General features: G+C 54.4%; 1 protein-coding gene across 1 annotated transcript in view; it reads left to right on the top strand.

Annotated features, from left to right (window-relative positions):
• PTPRF (protein tyrosine phosphatase receptor type F) overlaps window positions 1-15,865 on the top strand; it is a 379,820-nt gene extending 363,955 nt beyond the window's left edge. Inside the window, exons 24-34 of the mRNA XM_029046831.2 lie at window positions 689-812; window positions 1,905-2,080; window positions 8,718-8,837; window positions 9,086-9,240; window positions 9,914-10,199; window positions 10,711-10,889; window positions 11,533-11,659; window positions 11,832-11,957; window positions 13,519-13,673; window positions 14,373-14,508; window positions 15,455-15,865. Of these exons, the coding sequence (XP_028902664.1) occupies window positions 689-812; window positions 1,905-2,080; window positions 8,718-8,837; window positions 9,086-9,240; window positions 9,914-10,199; window positions 10,711-10,889; window positions 11,533-11,659; window positions 11,832-11,957; window positions 13,519-13,673; window positions 14,373-14,508; window positions 15,455-15,523 (1,653 nt within the window). The 3' untranslated portion in view covers window positions 15,524-15,865. The remainder of the gene's footprint in view (window positions 1-688; window positions 813-1,904; window positions 2,081-8,717; window positions 8,838-9,085; window positions 9,241-9,913; window positions 10,200-10,710; window positions 10,890-11,532; window positions 11,660-11,831; window positions 11,958-13,518; window positions 13,674-14,372; window positions 14,509-15,454) is intronic.
• Window positions 15,866-18,182: the final 2,317 nt, after the last annotated feature.

Below are 18,182 nucleotides of genomic sequence, written 5' to 3'. Positions count from 1 at the left end.
AGTCTTCAGCACAGACTTCCACTGGCAGCTGGTCGGGGAGACCCTGGTTTGTGGAAACCAACCAGAGTCACGTGGGTGAGATGTCCAGCCTCTAGGCAGCCTAGCCCAGCAGCGGGGCCCTCTTCTGTCATCCACTCCCTGAGAGTGTCATCACCCTGCCTCCTTGCCTGGCCATGTCCCGGGGCCAGCTTTAATGTCATCTCTGACCCCCACCTGCCATTGGCCTCCTCGGCCCCTCCCTGCTCCGATCCTCAGGGTGTTCGTCGGGGGCGGTTGGAAAAGACAGGTGGTCTCCACCCTTCAGTGGTCAAGGGTTCTTTAATGGCTGGGGGAAGCGATGAGGGCGCCAAAAGGAGAGGCGCAGCTTGGAGGCCAGTGCGGGGCCCGTGCTGTGATAACGCTTGCTTTCTACCTCCCTGCCAGTCGGGTCCTGTCTTAAGGTCAGTGGGATCGAGGGCTGCCAGAGAGTAACCCAAGTACTCCAGCCAACGGAGGCCACTGTGAGACCAAAATAAGGTCCTCCCTCGGTCTCCTTGCTGGGGCCAGGGGAGAGATGTCTGGTCGGCGTGCCCGGCAGCACCCCCTGCACCCAAGTGCATCTGATGGGGCGGGGCGGGGCGGGGGGCATATGCCCCGGACACTTGGGATCACTGATGGCCTCTCCTCCCCACCTCTCCCCTCCCTGCAGTCCATTGACCCGGGCCAGCAGTTTACCTGGGAGAACTCAAACCTGGAAGTGAACAAGCCTAAGAATCGTTATGCCAACGTCATCGCCTATGACCACTCCCGCGTGATCCTCACCTCCATCGACGGTGAGCCAGCGGGCTGGGGGCCGGAGGTCGGGGAAGGGACGGGGGATGCACCTCACAGCCCGCTCCGCCCAAATGAGCCTATCCCCTTCCACCGGCGGGATTCGGGCCGGGACTTCGGGCCGCCAGCTAACACCCAGGCTTGACACTCTATTGCCCATCTCACACTCAGCCCCTCGAAGAAAAACTCATCTAGTCCATTCTCCCATCTTTAGGGAAGGAAAGGCCGCCGTATCCCTCCGTAGCCTCTTCCAGCATTTACCAACCCTAACTGTTGACAAGCCTCTCTGGTGTCCAACCTAAATCTCCGGCATCATTCTTAGCTCGTGGCACTAGAGATTCATTTCTGCTAACCCCCGAGCCCTAACCCCTCCACCGTTGTCTTTTCTTGACCTCACTCTCCTTGTCAACCAGAACACTTGAAAAGGAGGGTTCAGTGGCCCCACTCTGACTTTCCCCAGGAGGCTCTGGCCCTGTAGGGTGGTAGAGGCATCGGCCCAGTGAAACTACGAAGCCAGAGACTTGCCAGATAGCTTCCCATCTTGCACTGCTATCACTGCTGTCTTTCCTCTCAGAGTCTCCCCAGATATCCTCAGCCCTCTCGGCGACCCTCCCTCCATGGCTACACCTAGAGGGGAGTCTGCTCTTGGTCACAGAGGTGCCCCAGGACCACCCAAAGTTAGGATAGCGAGTTTCTCTTAACCAGGATCGAGTCCACCGATATCTGCGTTGGTGGGTGTGGCCGGCGATTGCAGCACTTCACGTTAACACTGGCTCATGACATCGTTCAGAGGCAGCCTCACGGCGAGGAGCAGAAGAGGAGGGAGCTGGTGGGAGGGGAGAAGTGACTCACCCAACCTAGATCCCTTTCAGCCATGGAGGTGGTGTGTGCCCACGCCTGGGCCTCACTTCCCAGTCAGGATGACGTGAGTCTCTCCAGCCCTCTTACCCCTGGCTGCCAGGCCTCAGACTCCGAACGTCCACCGAGCCCAGGTTCTTAGGAAGACAGGCCCAGCCAGCCTTTTAGGTATCAGGGTGGTTTGTGGCTCTAGGGACTAACCATTGGCTCGCCGCATGCCTATTTATTTCTCCCAGGGGTTCCAGGCAGCGACTACATCAACGCGAACTACATAGATGGGTACCGGAAGCAGAACGCCTACATTGCCACCCAGGGGCCCTTGCCAGAGACGCTCAGCGACTTCTGGCGGATGGTGTGGGAGCAGAGGACAGCCACCATCGTCATGATGACGCGCCTGGAGGAGAAGTCTCGGGTAGGTCGAGCACCTCTCCTGCCAGGGTCGGGGAAATCGGGAGAGGGAGATGGCGGGCATCCTTGGAATATGTGGAGAACCTATTTAGGGGTGGAGCCCTCGCCTCAGTTTCAGGTGAAGAACCAGCCACGAGGCCTTCGAGGAGTGTTTTCTTTTAAGGGGCAGATTCATACACAGGTAAGAGAGGCATATGACATGAAAGGGACTAATCTGAGAAGAATAGCTGCTAGTACTAGTGAGATGGAGTCCTTATTAAACACTTACGGAGGCAAATTCAAGATAATCAGAACGGACATGGTCCCCTGTCCCTATGGGGCAGTAGGCAGTAGGATGGTACAGTAAAATGTTAAACAACCCTAAATTACACATGCCGCCGATCAAGTTCACAGTGTTGTTAGAAGAGGAGGCCAAGCAGTCACTGGAGGGGGCTGGGCTCGGGCCAGAGTTTCAAAGGGCCAGAGCCTCCCCACATCCTAAGCATTATAGTGGCTTCAGTCCCACGGAGTGGGGCAAGGGCTGGGAAGACGGGCAGCTGGAGAGGAGTTGGATGTGAGTGGTCAGGAGGAGGGAAGGACAGAAAACTGAAATGTTCAGGGCTCTCCACATTCTTTGCAGATTCTCATTCCTTCCAAAGAAGTCACAGAGATGCCCGGGCCCACCCAGAGGTCCAGGAGTGATTGGATTTCAGGGGTCAACCTGGGAAGGCTTTGAGGTTGCTGCTACTTTGGGAGGATACTGGGCTGGGCGGTCCAATAGTCTACTCAAGCCCAGCATTTTTTCAGTTTGATTTGTGTGTGATGCTCTTAGAAGGGACATGACTGGAGTGGTGCTTGAAGCTGATTCTTCCTCCTGGGGGAGATAGCCTGGACTTAGAGAATCCACCAAAGAGCCAGCTGCTCTTGCTGGCAGGAGGTACTTTGAGCCTGGACTGGGGCAGTGGCAAAGGTAACCAAGAAGCAGCATGGCCTAGTAGATAGATCGTGGGCCTGGGAGTCGGAAGGACCTTAGTTCAAATCCCAGCTCTGCCACTTGTCTGTTATGTGACCTGGGGCAAATCACTTCGTTTCTCTGTCCCTCAGTTTCCTTGTCTGTAAAATGGGGGTTAAGACTGTGAGTCCCACATGGGACATGGACTGCGTCCAACCCGATTAGCTCGTATCTACCCCAGCACTTGGTAGAGTGCTCGGGACATAGTAAGCACTTAACAAATACCATAAAAAAAAGAGGGGTGATCTATTAATGAGGAAGAGTGAAGAGGATTTCATGAAGGATTGGCTTTAGATGGCGAAGGGGAGAAAAGGACATCCTAAAGCACAATTAAATAAATGTCGTATTCTGACTGGGAAGGGAAGGCAAAAACCAACAACCCATACATGAGAACCTTTAAGAAAACATTGAAAGGAATTGTCATGGGGCAGAAAAAAAGCCAAAGAGAAGCATGAGAGGTGCTTTAAAACACCATATCAGAGACCCAGGTAAAATATGGGCCTCTCAACACAAAACCATAGCAATCAAATAGAAACCCTGCTTGACGATTTGGTAAAAATAAAAGGGGTCATTGTGAGAAAACAGTCATCCTTTACAAGTTTGAATTGCTCTCCCGAGCAAGAACAGATAAGGCCATGAGACTGGGAGGTCACATACGAACAAGAAATTAGATAGGCCAAGACCTTTGCGAAGAGTCTCTTGCAAGAGGTGTGAAAAACTAATAATTAAAAGTTGATTACAGTCTGTCAGTTCTTCTATAATGTCGTGGGCTGGAGGGTTGTATTCTTAGAGAGTCTCCCAGTTAAGAGAAATTCCATTACAGTACTCGCTGCTTAACCACTGCCCAGCACAGGGACATGGCCTTGTTTTTCAAGACCGTTTTAGGTTCTCTCCAGACAGACCGTCACTGTGGAAAGGACCTTCCCCAATTCTCCAGCTGCGTGCTGTCAATCAGTCGTCAATCATATTTACTGAGCGCTTACTGTGTGTGCAGAGCACGGTACTAAGAGTACATAGCAGAATTGGTAGCCAAATCGTGCAGTGGCAAAACTGACTGAGCAGATCGAAAGCAGGAAGTCAGCCAGGGACTCTTGGGTGGGGGCTGGGGGGAATGTCAAACTTTTATTCATGCATTCAGTCATAAGGAAAGAACTTCCACCCCCTTGTTTTTGCTGCCGACAGGTATGTTTGAGACCCAACCGATACACAGATCGTTGGGCTTAGGTGACAAGCCACCTTGGAGAGTCATAGGAAGCTGCAGAACTCCTCTCTAGAGAATAGGTAACAGCTTATCCTTCCAAATAGCCACTATGGCAGAGGTCTGCTGGATCAGCAACGTAAAATGCCCATCTGAGAGAAACAGTGGAAAGGAATTGTACGCCAGAGAGATACCCTCGTGTACCTGGTAAAGGAGAAACTGCCTAATTATGTTTAAGATCAGAGAGCACGCAGAAATAATAATAATGATGGCATTTAAGTGTTTACTATGTGCCAAGCACTGTTCTAAGCCCTAGGGTAGATACAAGGTGATCAGGTTGTCCCACGTGGGGCTCACAGTCTTCATCCCCATTTTACAGATGAGGTGACTGAGGCACAGAGAAGTTAAGTGACTTGCCCAAAGTCACACAGCTGACAAGTGGCAGAGGCAGGATTAGAAAGCCAAGGAGTCGCTGTAGGAACAGCAGTAGTGGTATTTATTGAGCCCCCACTGGTTTAGGAGAAATGGAGCTCCATCCGTCTGCTGGAACAGTCAGTTGGCACATCTTTCTCTCCCTTCTGAATCGCCCTTGCATTTGGATTTGCACTTTTTAGTCACCCATCCTTCGACCCTGTAGCACTTACAAACGTATCCGTAATTCATTTATTTACATCAATGCCTGTCTCCCCTCTTGACTGTAAGCTCATTGTGGACAGGGAACGTGTCCACCGACTCTATTTTATTGTATTCTCCTAAGCACTTCGTACAGTGCTGTGCACACAGTAATTGCTCAATAAATACAACCAATTGATTGAGGGATCAGTGGAGGGCCCAGGTTTAGTGTTTAACAGGTCTTTGATGTAGTCCCGCACCAGAGGCTTTATGAAGAAACCAGAGGATTGGAGGGAATATCCTTTCAGAGGTCGAAAGAAAACAAAGGAGGGATAATGGCTCTCTTCTTGTTGGAGGCGTGTAGGTAGGAATTGGCATAATTAAGTTTATGAAACACCAGCTGATACCCAAGAAATGGTCATGAGGAAGTTTGGCTCCCTTCCTCCCGTTGCCTCCATTTCTCTCAGCCTCCCCACCCCAGTCTCTGAAGGCCCCTCCATTCCCTCCCCATGCTCTCCCAGTCAATCAATCAGTGGTGTTTATGAACACTATGTGCAGAGCCTTGTACTGAGCACTTGGGAGAGTAATAATAATAATAATATTAAGCGCTTACTATGTGCAAAGCACTGGGTGGGGGCGGGAATACAAGGTGATCAGGTTGTCCCACATGGGGCTCACAAGTCTTAATCCCCATTTAACAGAGGAGGTCACTGAGGCACAGAGAAGTTAAGTGACTTGGCCAAAGTCACACAGCTGACAGGCGGCTGAGCTGGGATTTGAACCCATGACCACAGACTCCCAAGCCCGGGCTCTTTCCACTGAGCCATGCTGCTTCTCTAAGTAGCACAGTACAGTACAACAGAATTGGTAAATATGTTCCCTGCCCACATAGAGCTTAAAGTCTAGAGGACTCCCTCCTGGCTCTTGCAAAACTGTCCCTGTGTTTCCTCTGTTTCTGTCTTCATCTTTCCCTACTTGCTACGAAGAGCTAGGAAACTTCTATCTGCAGTGTGGGTTCTTTTTCAATCAACCAGACGTGCTTACTGAGTGCTTACTGTGTTCAGAGCACTGTCCTAAGTGTTTGGGAAAGTACAGTTCAACAGAGTTGGTAAGCATTGAGAAGCAGTATGGCCTAGTGGAAAGAGCGAAAGCCTGAGAGTCAGAAAGATCTGGGTTCTAATCCAGGCCCTGCCACTTGTCTGCTGTGTGACCTTGGATGAGTTAGCTAACTTTTCTGTGCCTCAGTTCCCTCATCTGTAAAATGGGGATGAAGACTGTGAGCCCCATGTGGGACAGGGACTTGCGTCCAACCCGCCATGCTTGTATTCACCCCAGTGCTTAGTACATTCCCTGGCGCATAGTAAACGCTTAAAACATACCACAATTATTATTATTATTGTTATTATCCCTGCCCTTAAGGAGTTTATCATTCTACAGGGGAAGACGGGCATTAAAGTAGATTCAGGCCTAGAACAGAATCAATTAGAATAGACTTTCTATTTGTCCATGTCTGGGTTCATCTCTAACCAGGTTTGTAGCATATCAGTTTGTCGGAACGTGACCCAGCGCTGAACCCAATACCAGGGAGAGGATGAGGTGTCGTGGCTTTGGGGGAAGGTGCCTCTTCCTTCCCTGAAAGTCAGAGCAGTTATGGGCCCAAGGGGCCCTTGGGGGCCGGGCCCCCGTTCCCAGTGGTTACCCCTAGCAGGTGGTGCTGCAGTCAGCATGAACCATGGCAACCACCTGCCGGGGAAAACCACAGAGGATGTGGGACAGCCGAGCTGCTTCCCTCTACGAGTGCTTTTGTGCCGCCCCGAGTCCGGTGGGTAGAGATGCCAAGCTCTGGCGCTAGGGCCCGGGGTTGTGAACCACACCTGCAGCTCCCTTGGCAGCCAGCCATGCCACCTCTCGGCCAATCCTAGGGCTCTGAGGTGGCACCCCAGGGCTTTTCCTAAAGCGATGGAAGAGGGATTGTCCGAAGCGTTCAACAGTGGGTGGGCTCAGAGCTGTTGGTCATGGCTCGGGAAAGAGATCATCGGCTACTGTTGCACTGTGGGCCATTGGGAGGGCAGGAGGATCTGAAAGAGATTTGCCAGTCTGTACAACCACTGAGCTACGGAGCCTGTCAGATAATGGATGGCAGAATGAGGGAGAGAGAGAGAGCTAGGCCCAAGGGGCTTAGAGGAGACAAGTTGAGGGGTGGGACAAAAATGACTCGCCCCTGTCAAAATCCTCTCTTTTCCCACCCTCCTCAAAGGCAGCCACAGGAAGGTTTTCTGGTAGAGCATCCAGAACCCAATGAACCCAAGTCGCGGGCAGTGTAGTAAACTCCCAGGAAAATCCCAAGAGATGACAGAATTGGAAAGAGTGCGGAGAGAGCTCCAAACCTGGGTTCCGATCCCGGCTCTGCCTCTTGTCTGCTGTGTTACTTTGGGCAAATCACTTCTCTGTACTTCAGTTACTTCATCTGTAAAATGGGGATTAAGACTGTGAGCCCCACGTGGGACAGGGACTGTGTCCAACCCGATTAGCTTCGATCTACTACAATGCTTGGCACACGATAAATACTGTACAGATACCATAAGAAAAGCCCCAGTAAGCATTCAGTAAATTCCATTGATTAGTTCAGGAACATTTCAGGCTTGTGGGATAGAGAGGATGCTGGTGTTGTCTACAGTGATGGGAAAGCCAGGGGGAGGACAGGGTTTCGGTGGGAAGATGAGTTGTGTTTTAGACATGTCAAGTTTGAGGGGTCAGCAGGATATTCAAGTCAGAGATGTCCTGAAGGCAGGAGGAGGTGCAAGACTGCAGAGGAGGAGAGCGGACAGGGCTGGGGATGTAGATTTGGGAAATGTGCGCATGGAGATTTCCCGAGGTGGTAGCTGGGGAGAGAATGGGGAGGAGCTTACAGCAGATCTCCTTTGTCTGTATCTGTTGCCGAATTGTACGTTCCAAGTGCTTAGTACAGTGCTATGCACATAGTAAGCGCTCAATAAATACGATTGAACGAATGAATAAATCTCAGGCCAGTGCACTCCCAGGGCATTGGCTTGGCCCTCAGTTAATTAGAAGAGAGCACTGCCGGCAGCAGGCGACTCTCATCTATTTTAGTGCTGCCGCACATCGACTTGAGCATAAAATTTACAGAGCTTGAAAATGGCGCATAAACATTATGGGTAAATTTGGCAGAAAATGTGACTGACTCTTATCTGGTCATGAATAAATAATTTTCAATTATCAGCCCCAGCTCTGCAAAGAAACAGCTCCAGAGAGTTGGGCGGAAGTTGGCTCTGAGGCGGAGAGTGTCTGCCTCGGGGCTGGGGTCCCCCCGGGCCACCCCCGGGGCCAAGCAGGTGGCGGCCGGGCCACGGCCCCTCTGCTCTGCCCCGAAAGCTGGTGTCCGCAGCTGGGCCGAGATCGGCGGTGAGGGTCCCAAGTGTCCACCCCAGGCACGGAGTTGGGGAGACTCAGTGAAGCAGTTGTGTTGGTGTTTTGCTGCTCTTGCCGCCTACAGGGAGGTCAACGGCTCGGAGCCCGGCTGGCCCGTCCTGCCTGTGGGTCAGTCACCGTGACCCTGGGAGCTGCGATGGGTGCCGAGCCGGGGATTCTGCCCGGGTTGGGTCTCTCCGGAGCCTTCAGTGGAGTCTGGGGTGGCGTGGCAAGGACCGGTACCATCCTCAGGTCCCACTGTCCCCGGAGCCTGAGGCGTTGCTGTTCTTCCCCCACCCCCCACCCAGCTACTTGGTCCGGATCTTAGAGGCCCATGGGGAGGGCCTGGCTCGGCTGCTCTCCTCCCAGGGGCCTCACAACTCACACTGCCCCTTTCCCACCCCCCCGTAGGTGAAGTGTGACCAGTACTGGCCAAGTCGGGGCACCGAGACCTATGGGCTGATCCAGGTCATGCTGCTGGATACGGTGGAGCTGGCCACCTACACCGTCCGTACCTTCGCCCTTTTAAAGGTAACGAGCTGCAACCCTCAGGGGCGAGGCAGGGAGTCCCAGGGAATTTGAGGGGGTATCACCTCCCCGGCAAGGCAGGTGGAGGAAAGGGGAGGAGCTCCATAGGGCCCCCTCGTCTCATGCAGCCCCAACCATGAGAAACCCTGGGGTTCTCCAAGTGCGGCCATCTCGCAGGAGCAGGATGGCGGGTGGACGGGCCTGGCGCTCCACCCCAGTCCCCTCTCTGCTCTTCTCCCCGCCTTCTGCAGAGCGGCTCCAGTGAGAAGCGGGAACTCCGGCAGTTTCAGTTCATGGCGTGGCCCGACCATGGGGTTCCCGAATATCCCACCCCCATCTTGGCCTTCCTGCGCAGAGTCAAGGCTTGCAACCCCCCGGATGCCGGCCCCATGGTGGTGCATTGCAGGTAAGGAGCCGGAAAGGAGAGGGGAGGAGATGTGGGCTCCCCACCGGTCTCAGCAGCGAGTGGGGAGGAAGGAAGAGGAGGTGGCAGATTTGGGGGTTTGCTGCTTTGGCCCCGGCTCTGACGAAGGAGCTCCCTGGACGGGCCGTTGCAAAAGTGGACGGGAGGGGCCCAACCTCCCTGCCAACTGGCACCTCTACCAAGGGAGGGGGAAGGCCCAAGGCAGGCATCTGGCCGGGTGGCCTCAGGTCTGAGGCCCGGGGGCAGCAACTGGCTCTCCAGGCCTGTGGTGGTGAATTGTGGCAGGTTCGTGAGAGCACAGTGTGAGGTGGCCAGAACTGTACAGGAACTGGTGGCCCCACTGCGTGTGCACATGCGACTGTGTGCGTGCACCTCTGCGTGGATGGGAACCCCTGTGAGTCTGGGTGTGGGTTGGGCAGCTCTGAGCATTCTCCTGGGTATGTGAGCGTGGGACCCTCTGAGCAGACCTGCACCCATATACCCACCTATGGAAGGCTGCCTTTTCCTGCCCCGTGCACCTGTGTCTTTGTGAGGAGTGGGAGCTGAGTGGGAAAGCCTCCCTCGAGACTCTAGACTCCTGGAGTCCAGAGCGGACAGCGGGTGGGCAGATGGGCATAACTTCCGGGCCGCTGAACTGCACCGCCCCCTCCCCCAGCGCTGGCGTGGGACGTACGGGCTGCTTCATTGTCACGGACGCAATGCTGGAGCGCATGAAGCATGAGAAGACGGTGGACATCTACGGCCACGTGACCTGCATGCGCTCCCAGCGCAACTACATGGTGCAGACAGAGGATCAGTACGTGTTCATCCACGAAGCGCTCCTGGAGGCCGCCGCCTGCGGCCACACCGAAGTGCCCGCCCGCAGCCTCTACGCCCACATCCAGAAGCTGGGCCAGGTGCCTCCGGGTGAGAGCGTCACCGCCATGGAGCTGGAGTTCAAGGTGAGCAGGCGTTGGGTACCCCACCCCTCTCTCCGGGAGCACCTCCCGGTGTGGAGGCGCAGAGAACGGGGTAGAGAACTTTCCTGCCCTGACCGCACCCCGCTATGGCCTGATCTTCCTGAAGAGAGAGTGTGAGTGGACATGGAGAGCAAACCCAGCCTCCTCTTCCCCCCACTCCTTCTCCTCTAGGCCTAGTTTCACCGAGAGCCCATTCTTCAGGGTCCCGGACGGGGGAGTAGAGTGGACAGAACAGGCTCCCGAGGGTCCAGGGGGCCAGATTTGGGGGGATGGAAGGCATGGAGGGCAGATGAGAGGCAGTCTCTCACCTGGGGCCGGCTGCGGTGGGGAGACACCAAGAAAGCTTGTGGGACTTCAGGCCAGGGTCTGACGCACCCCATTCCCCACTGAGGCTGGGAGGCCCGAAACCATTGGCAGAGTCCCACAGCCTCCCCCACCTCCACACCCCTGGAGTTGAAGTTCCCCGAGCAGTTTTTGGTCCCTCTCTCCCCAGCTACTCGCCAACTCAAAAGCCCACACCTCCCGCTTCATCAGCGCCAACCTGCCGTGCAACAAGTTCAAGAACCGCCTGGTGAACATCATGCCCTACGAGCTGACCCGCGTCTGCCTGCAGCCCATCCGCGGGGTCGAGGGATCGGACTACATCAACGCCAGCTTCATCGACGGCTACCGGTGAGGGCCCGACCCCGGACCGATGTCTGTGGTACCGGGTCACGGGGGAGGAGGGAAGCAGCAGGCAGGTGCCCCAGGATGCCGGGGGCTTCTCTGGCCCGACTCCCAGCACTAACCTCTCACCTGTAACTCGTCCTTCCCCTTCCTAGTCAGTCAGGGCAGCTGCTGAGGGAGGTTGCCCGGGAACTGTGGGGCCTGCCTCCTCCCCCAATCCCTGAGATTCGCACCCTGAGCCCCAGGATCCTGAAGGAGGAGGGTGAAGCAAACAGTTCCGTGATCTTCCCCACCCTGAACATTGGGTGGAGCCCAGGGGCTGCCGTCGGGGAGATTCGGGGTGGCAGTGAGTCTCCTTTTCCCCACAAGAGACTCCCATAGCCACCACGGCCTCTGGGCAGGGGGAGGATGTGTCCCAAACCGCCCATCCTACAGCGTCAGTCAGGGGACACAAGAGACAGAGTAGTCAGCCCCTCCCATTCCCCTGTTTGTCCCCATCCCCTTACCTCCCAACCCCCGGCAGGGTCAGAGCTTGAGGCAGCTGTGCTGTAGGGCCCGGAGCCCTTGGGCACTGGGGGGGACGGGGGGGGGGGACGGGGCGGGGGCGGGGGCTGCCCCCTGACCCTTTCCCCTCGCACACCTCCCACAGGCAGCAGAAGGCTTACATCGCCACCCAGGGGCCCCTGGCCGAGAGCACAGAGGATTTCTGGCGCATGCTGTGGGAGCACAACTCCACCATCGTGGTCATGCTGACCAAGCTGAGGGAGATGGGCCGGGTAAGCACCCGTGGGACCCTCCCCACGCTTCTGCTTCCTCTTCTATTTTTGACCCCCCTATTCCGCCTGCCCCCGGAGCTCCCGGACCTCCCTCACTCTACCCCTGCCCGTATCGGGGCTCCTCCCACCAGCGCTGCCCCTCAACTGTGCTCCGTCCTTCCGTGCCCCGTAGGAGAAATGTCATCAGTACTGGCCCGCAGAACGCTCGGCTCGGTACCAGTATTTCGTGGTGGATCCCATGGCTGAGTACAACATGCCCCAGTACATCCTGCGGGAGTTCAAGGTCACCGACGCCCGGGTAAGAGCCTTGCTTTCCCTCCCAAACACACCACCCCACGCAGTCTCGGTCAGGCAGTCAGCCAATCCATCAACAGTTTGTACTGGGTGTTTATTCGGGCCCGAACACTGTTCCAGGCATTTGGGAGAGTATAACAATTAGAGTTATAGACATGATCCCTGCCCTCAGTAACCTGACAATAAGGCAGACACTAAAATTACAGTTGTGGGGGTAGAGGAGAAACGGAGTCTAAAGGAATGGATCTAAGTGCTACCGGGTGTGGGGCGAGTACATTCCTAGTGTGTAGGTGACACAGAAGTGCTGAAGTGCTAACAGAAGATGGGGGAATGGGAGTTATTCAGGGAAGGCCTCTTGGAGGAGAGGCGATTTTAGAAAGGCCTTGAAAATGGGGAGAGTAGTAGTCTGACGGAGGAAAAGGGGGAAGAAGTTCCAGGCAAACTGGAGGGCAAAAGATAGACAGCGGGAGAGATGTGAACAAGGCAGGATGAGTGACGGGTTGGCTTGAGAGGAGTTAAATTTGCCAGCTGGGATGGAGTGGGAGAGGAGTGAGGATAAGTAGGGTGGGAGGAGAAAGCTGATTGAAGGACTTAAAGCTGACAGGAGCTTCTGCTTGTTGCAGAGATGAGTAAATGATTGGAGAGTTTTGAGGAGCGGGGAGACAGGTGCGAAATGATGTTTTAAAGGAAAGAGCCGCAGCAGAGGGAAGTGTAAACGGGAGGAGGTGGAGTTAGAGGGAGGAGAGGATTTGGGAGGAAAATTGAGATGTTCACGTGGGGACATGTTGAGCTTGAGGTGCTGGTAGGGCATACATATACAAATGTTCTGGAAGCAGGAAGAGATGCATTATTTTCTCCTCAAAGCAGTCCCCCCAAGTGGAAAGAGCATGGGCTTGGGAGTCAAAAGGACCTGGGTTCTAATCTCAGGCTCCTTCACTTGCCTTCTGTGTGACCCTGGGCAAGTCACTTTACCTCTCTGGGCCTCAGTGCCCCCAAGACCATGAGGGAGGGGCGGGGAGCGAGAATCAGAAATTAAGTCCAGAAACTCACCTTAGGACTCAAAGGATGAAACTAGGCCTTTGGGGATCTCCCGGCCAGCGCAGAACAGAGGAAGTGCCACAGTTGTGAGTCACAGCTTAGGCCCAGGAGAGGGAGGGCCGAAAGGAGCTATTAGGTTGGGTGCGAGCTGGAGCAGGTGAGCTCCAGATAACCTCCTCCCAGCAGACTCACCGTGTCCAGCCACTCAATGCCCTCCAGCCTTGCTGCAGTTCCACCTGCCGGGAGGTTAGCTGGAGCGGACAGAGGGCTCGAGGTCAGCGTGGCCAAGCCTCAGCAGCAGCAAGGAGGGAGGGAGGAAGATGGGAGAGAGCTCCAGCAGAGGTGGGGTTATGGAGGAGGATGGTGGATCAGGGACGAAGGTCACTTGGGCATTCCGGTACCCTTCCCCCAGCTCCATGACTTCTGGGAGTTGCGGGGAGAGGAGAACGGCAAAGTCGTGGACGTGTCCGTGGACGTGCCTTGTATGGTAGAGACCTGACCTTTTTTTTCCCCATCACTCCCTTCAGGATGGCCAGTCAAGAACGATCCGCCAGTTCCAGTTCACAGACTGGCCGGAGCAGGGCGTGCCCAAGACTGGGGAAGGCTTCATTGACTTCATCGGTCAGGTGCACAAGACCAAGGAGCAGTTTGGGCAGGATGGGCCCATCACTGTGCACTGCAGGTGGGCATCGCTGGGGGCACTGGGGAAGGGGAAGTCAGAGAGGAAGTGTGGCTTCTCTGAGGAGCCCAAAGGGAAAGCTGAAAGGCCGCGGACATCCCCTGACTCCACTTAAGTGTTCAGGAGGAGGTAGGGGCAGCCTGAGCAGGAACTACCTATTCGGGTCTCTATTCTGGTTTGGGAGGCAGAGGCGGCGGTGGAATAGCCTAGAGAAGCAGCGTGGCTCAGTGGAAAGAGCCCGGGCTTAGGAGTCAGAGGTCATGGGTTCAAATCCCGGCTCTGCCACTTGTCAGCTGTGTGACTGTGGGCAAGTCACTTAACTTCTCTGTGCCTCAGTTCCCTCATCTGTAAAATGGGGATTAAGACTGTGAGCCCCACGTGGGACAACCTGATTCCCCTGTGTCTACCCCAGCGCTTAGAACAGTGCTCTGCACATAGTAAGCGCTTAACAAATAGCAACATTATTATAGCATAATTTGAGCCCTTCTGCCCCCGCTAAACCCAGTCTCCCCTACAGAATAAGGTTCATCTACCCTAGGTTGAACTGGAGCTTTCAGAGGCGAGGCCTAGACCCAAGAGTAGGCTTGGGACTAGGGCCAGGGCCCGATCAGAGAGGTGACAACAGCTCAATTAAACAAAAGGGGGCAGTAGGCGGGACGTCGCCTCCCGGCTCCTCACTCTCTTCCTTCCCCTCCTGCCCAGTGCTGGGGTCGGCCGCACCGGGGTGTTCATCACCCTGAGCATCGTGTTGGAGCGGATGCGATACGAGGGCGTGGTGGACATGTTCCAAACCGTGAAGACCCTGCGGACCCAGAGGCCAGCCATGGTGCAGACAGAGGTACGGGCCGACCCACCCACCTTTTCTAGGGCCGGGGCAGAGGGACCATTGGGGAGGAGACACGGATTGGGGCGGGAGGACTCCAAATCCAAGAGGGCTTCCTCGAGGCTGTTTGGGGAAAGTCTCCCAAGCACTTACCTTAGGCTGAGTCCCACTCACGCCTGGACCTGGGAAGAGAGGAGAAGGCTGAGAGCAAATCGCTTCCCATTGCGGAACAGCTTGTCCCCGGTCCGGGGATGCTGGAGATTTAGCCAGGGAGAACGGTCGATACCGCCCCAGAAGGAAGCAGCGAGATCTAGTGGATGGAGCACGGGCCTGGGAGAAGGATCTGGGTTCTAATCGCAGGCTCCGTCACTTGTCTTCTGTGTGACCCTGGGCAAGTCACTTTACTTCTCTGGGCCTCGGTGACCTCATCTGTAAAATGGAGATGAAAACCGTGAGCTTCATATGGGATGTGGACTGTGTCCTACCTGATTATCTCTACTCCAGTGCTTAGTACACGCCTGGCACACAGAAGCACTTAAATACCAGAAGAAAAAAAAAAAAAAGACGATTTGGGATAACGGTCCTGATACCAGCCTCCAAAAGAAACAAGAAATCATTCCTCTGGGGCCTTTGAGAGAAGAGGTGTTTTCCCCAAGATCAGTGAAATGGGCCTCCGGGTGGAACCTCATTCTTCCCCCACCCAGCTCCTGCCCCTCTGAGGGAGGGGAGGAGGGAGGGAAGCCACACTGAAGTAGCTTGGACAGCCGGCCGGGATGAAAGCCAGAAGGGATGCCAGGGCAGGGGATGAGGGTGAGAAAGGAGAGGCCAGTTGGCAGCAGGACAGGAGCCGAGGAAGAGCCCCTGCTTCCTTACTCCGTCCCTTGGAAAGACCGAAGGGGCAGCCCCCTCCCCTCCTGGACTCTTCCCCCCCGCTGACCCCTCTCTCCCTTCTCCCCGGCAGGACCAGTATCAACTGTGCTACCGCGCGGCACTAGAGTACCTGGGCAGCTTTGACCACTATGCAACGTAACTAACGCTTTCCTCTCGGGACCAGCGGGGCGTCCGGGAGCGGGGCCGAGCTCCTTCTGAGCCATAGCCACCATTGTTCAGCCCTTCTGTACAGCCGCCGTTGCCAGGCAGCAGACTTCCCACCGCCAACCAACGCCGACCACAGCGTGTAGGAACGTTGCCACAGCAAAGTCTGAAAACCCAAAGCATTTTCAATCGCCAGTGAAATTTTCTGCATCCTCAACATGCACATTTCTCTCTCTCTCTCTGTTCCGCTACCGCGTTTCACAGTGCCGTTTCTCACGGGGTTGGGGGCAGAACCTTTTTTATACATTAAATAGAATAGACCCGGTGGTTTTTATAATCCCTATCTCTCTCTCTCTCCCTTTTTTTTTTTTCTGTGAGTCTGAAACATTTTGCCGAAGCAGGATGGACCACGTCACTCTGGGGTTGGGCAGGATTTGGGGTTTTGTTTTTTAATTAGTTCACTTTCTACCTTTGCTTTCCAAAGAAAAACCACCTTTCCTTCCCTTGAGTCCATGCCACGGAGGCAGGGGGCTGCTCTGTTCTCGTCCACTGAAAACACAGCCCAGCTGTGATGAAACACCACCACCCATCCCCAACCTCAATCTGTGGCGGCTTTTTACTCCTGAGTCGTGTTATTAAGTTTCTTGAAACTGGAGAGAAATTGCCAGTGATTATTTTTTTCTTAAAGCCTTTTACTACGTCCCCTAATCGGTGAGGGAAGGGGGCGAGGAGATGGGGAAATACTTGGTTCAGTCATTCGCCTTTGAAAACGCCTGTTTCACAACAATCCAGTGCTAATGATGTGTCTGGGGAAGCCCTGTTCCGGTGCTCCCCGTCATCACCGTGATTTGCCGAGATGAAAAGTAATAATCAGAAAACCCCAAGTCTCCGCTCGGAGCTCCTGGGCTGCGGGGGGAGCAGGGCTGGAGCCGGCACGTGCGTACACGTGTGCGCCTGCGTGAGGGGGAGGGAGCGCACGTCTCATCGAATCTGCTCAGAGTCAGAACTCTGAACCTGGAGACGTGTTGCTCTTTGTTTTTGTTGAAGTTCGGGGTTGGCAGACGGCATGACTGGGCCACCGTTGCCTGGGTGATTTGGTACCAATGAATTGACTCAGAGTTTTACAAAAGGAAAAAGAGCACAATTCTGAGCACAATCCTGAGGGTTATTTTGGGGAGCAATGGGCTCTTCAGGTAGGGGGAGGGGTGGGGGTGGGGGGAGGGGGCGGCAGGGAGGGTGTATCTCTGATTTCTGCTAGCCTGCAAATATTTTGAAAAAGACACTACACTATCGTACTTTCTGCTATTTCAGGGTGCTCTAATGAACCAATGTGGCACGACTACTGGACTTAATTTAATGGTACTATATAGTAATGCTCCTTATTATCTCACACTCGCACTCCAGGGCGGGGTCCAGAGAGAGTCCCCTCCTTCTCCAGTGCAAAGAGTTATAAATAAAAGGTGGTGGAAGGGTTATCTTAATTGTATTAGCCAATGTATTCCAAATGTGCAGAATCCGAGCTAAGTCGAAATCAACAATCCAGGGTTGGTAATGTTGGATAGAACATTCATTTTTACCTTGTGGATGCTAGTGCTGTAGGGTTCACTGTTGTATACAGTCTGTTTTCTATTTGTTAATAAAAAAAAAAGACTACAGCATCATTGCATAATTCTTGATGTTAATAAATTTGAATAATCGGGTTTCATACAAACTGAGTTTCCTGTCTCTTCTTCACCGGGGCGTCCCTGTCGGGGAGAGGTGGCTGGTCCCTCTGTCGGACAGCTTCCGGCACTTAGAACAGTGCTTGGCACATAGTAAGCCCTTAAATACCGTAATTATTATTATTATTATTAGTCCTGCCAGAGTCCCATCTATCTCCTCTGCCCAGGCATAGCTCATGCCTACACTTTAAGGGACAGCAGCTGTGGTACATTTGTGTCATACTAGTCCACAGTGGTTGATTGGCTTGGAACCTTTCACCACCCCCTGCCGTCCTGCTTCCTCCTCCCTGCCCTGGGCCAACGTTACATTCTGTCCACAGGCACCTAGAACAGCTCACTGCCCTTGGCAAACCCACCAAGAGTGGGGGAGAAAAGGTATTTCTCTCTCTCTCTCGCACACACACACAGAGTCTTGTGAGGACAGTAACCACCCAGCTCTACAGAATGGTCATTGGTCCAGAATTTCTATTTTAAAGCATCCAATGCCCCTCCTCCTCCTCGACTCCGGTCACAAAATTCTGAGCCTCGGAGCAGTACCTATATTCACGGAGACCTGAGGATGGGACCGCAGGGTGGGGGTGGGGGATGTCCCCAATTAGGGGGTGGTGAGCCCATGCCCCCTTCCTGTCCTCAGGCCCCTCAGTCATCACTCACACCCTCAAAGCAAACACTAGAAGGTTGGCAGTCCTGCCTCTTACCCAGTCAGCCTTGCACTGTGCTCCCTGCCTCACCCAACTCCATCCCGGTGTCCTCGGGTCCAAAGTACTTTTGGCTGAACCCTCCTGACTTGGCAGTCTTGTCTTACCACCAGCCCAGCAGTCCTTAGACCGCGAGCCCCATGTGGGCCAGGGACTGTGTTGGAGCTGATTATCTTGTTGTCTCTATCCTGGCACTTAGTAAGCACTTTAACAAATACCATTAAAAAAAAAGAGA

The sequence above is a fragment of the Ornithorhynchus anatinus genome, chromosome 18 (assembly GCF_004115215.2).
Source record: "Ornithorhynchus anatinus isolate Pmale09 chromosome 18, mOrnAna1.pri.v4, whole genome shotgun sequence".
In the NCBI taxonomy this organism is placed as follows: domain Eukaryota; kingdom Metazoa; phylum Chordata; class Mammalia; order Monotremata; family Ornithorhynchidae; genus Ornithorhynchus; species Ornithorhynchus anatinus.
This window is presented reverse-complemented; position numbering and strand designations above follow the sequence as displayed.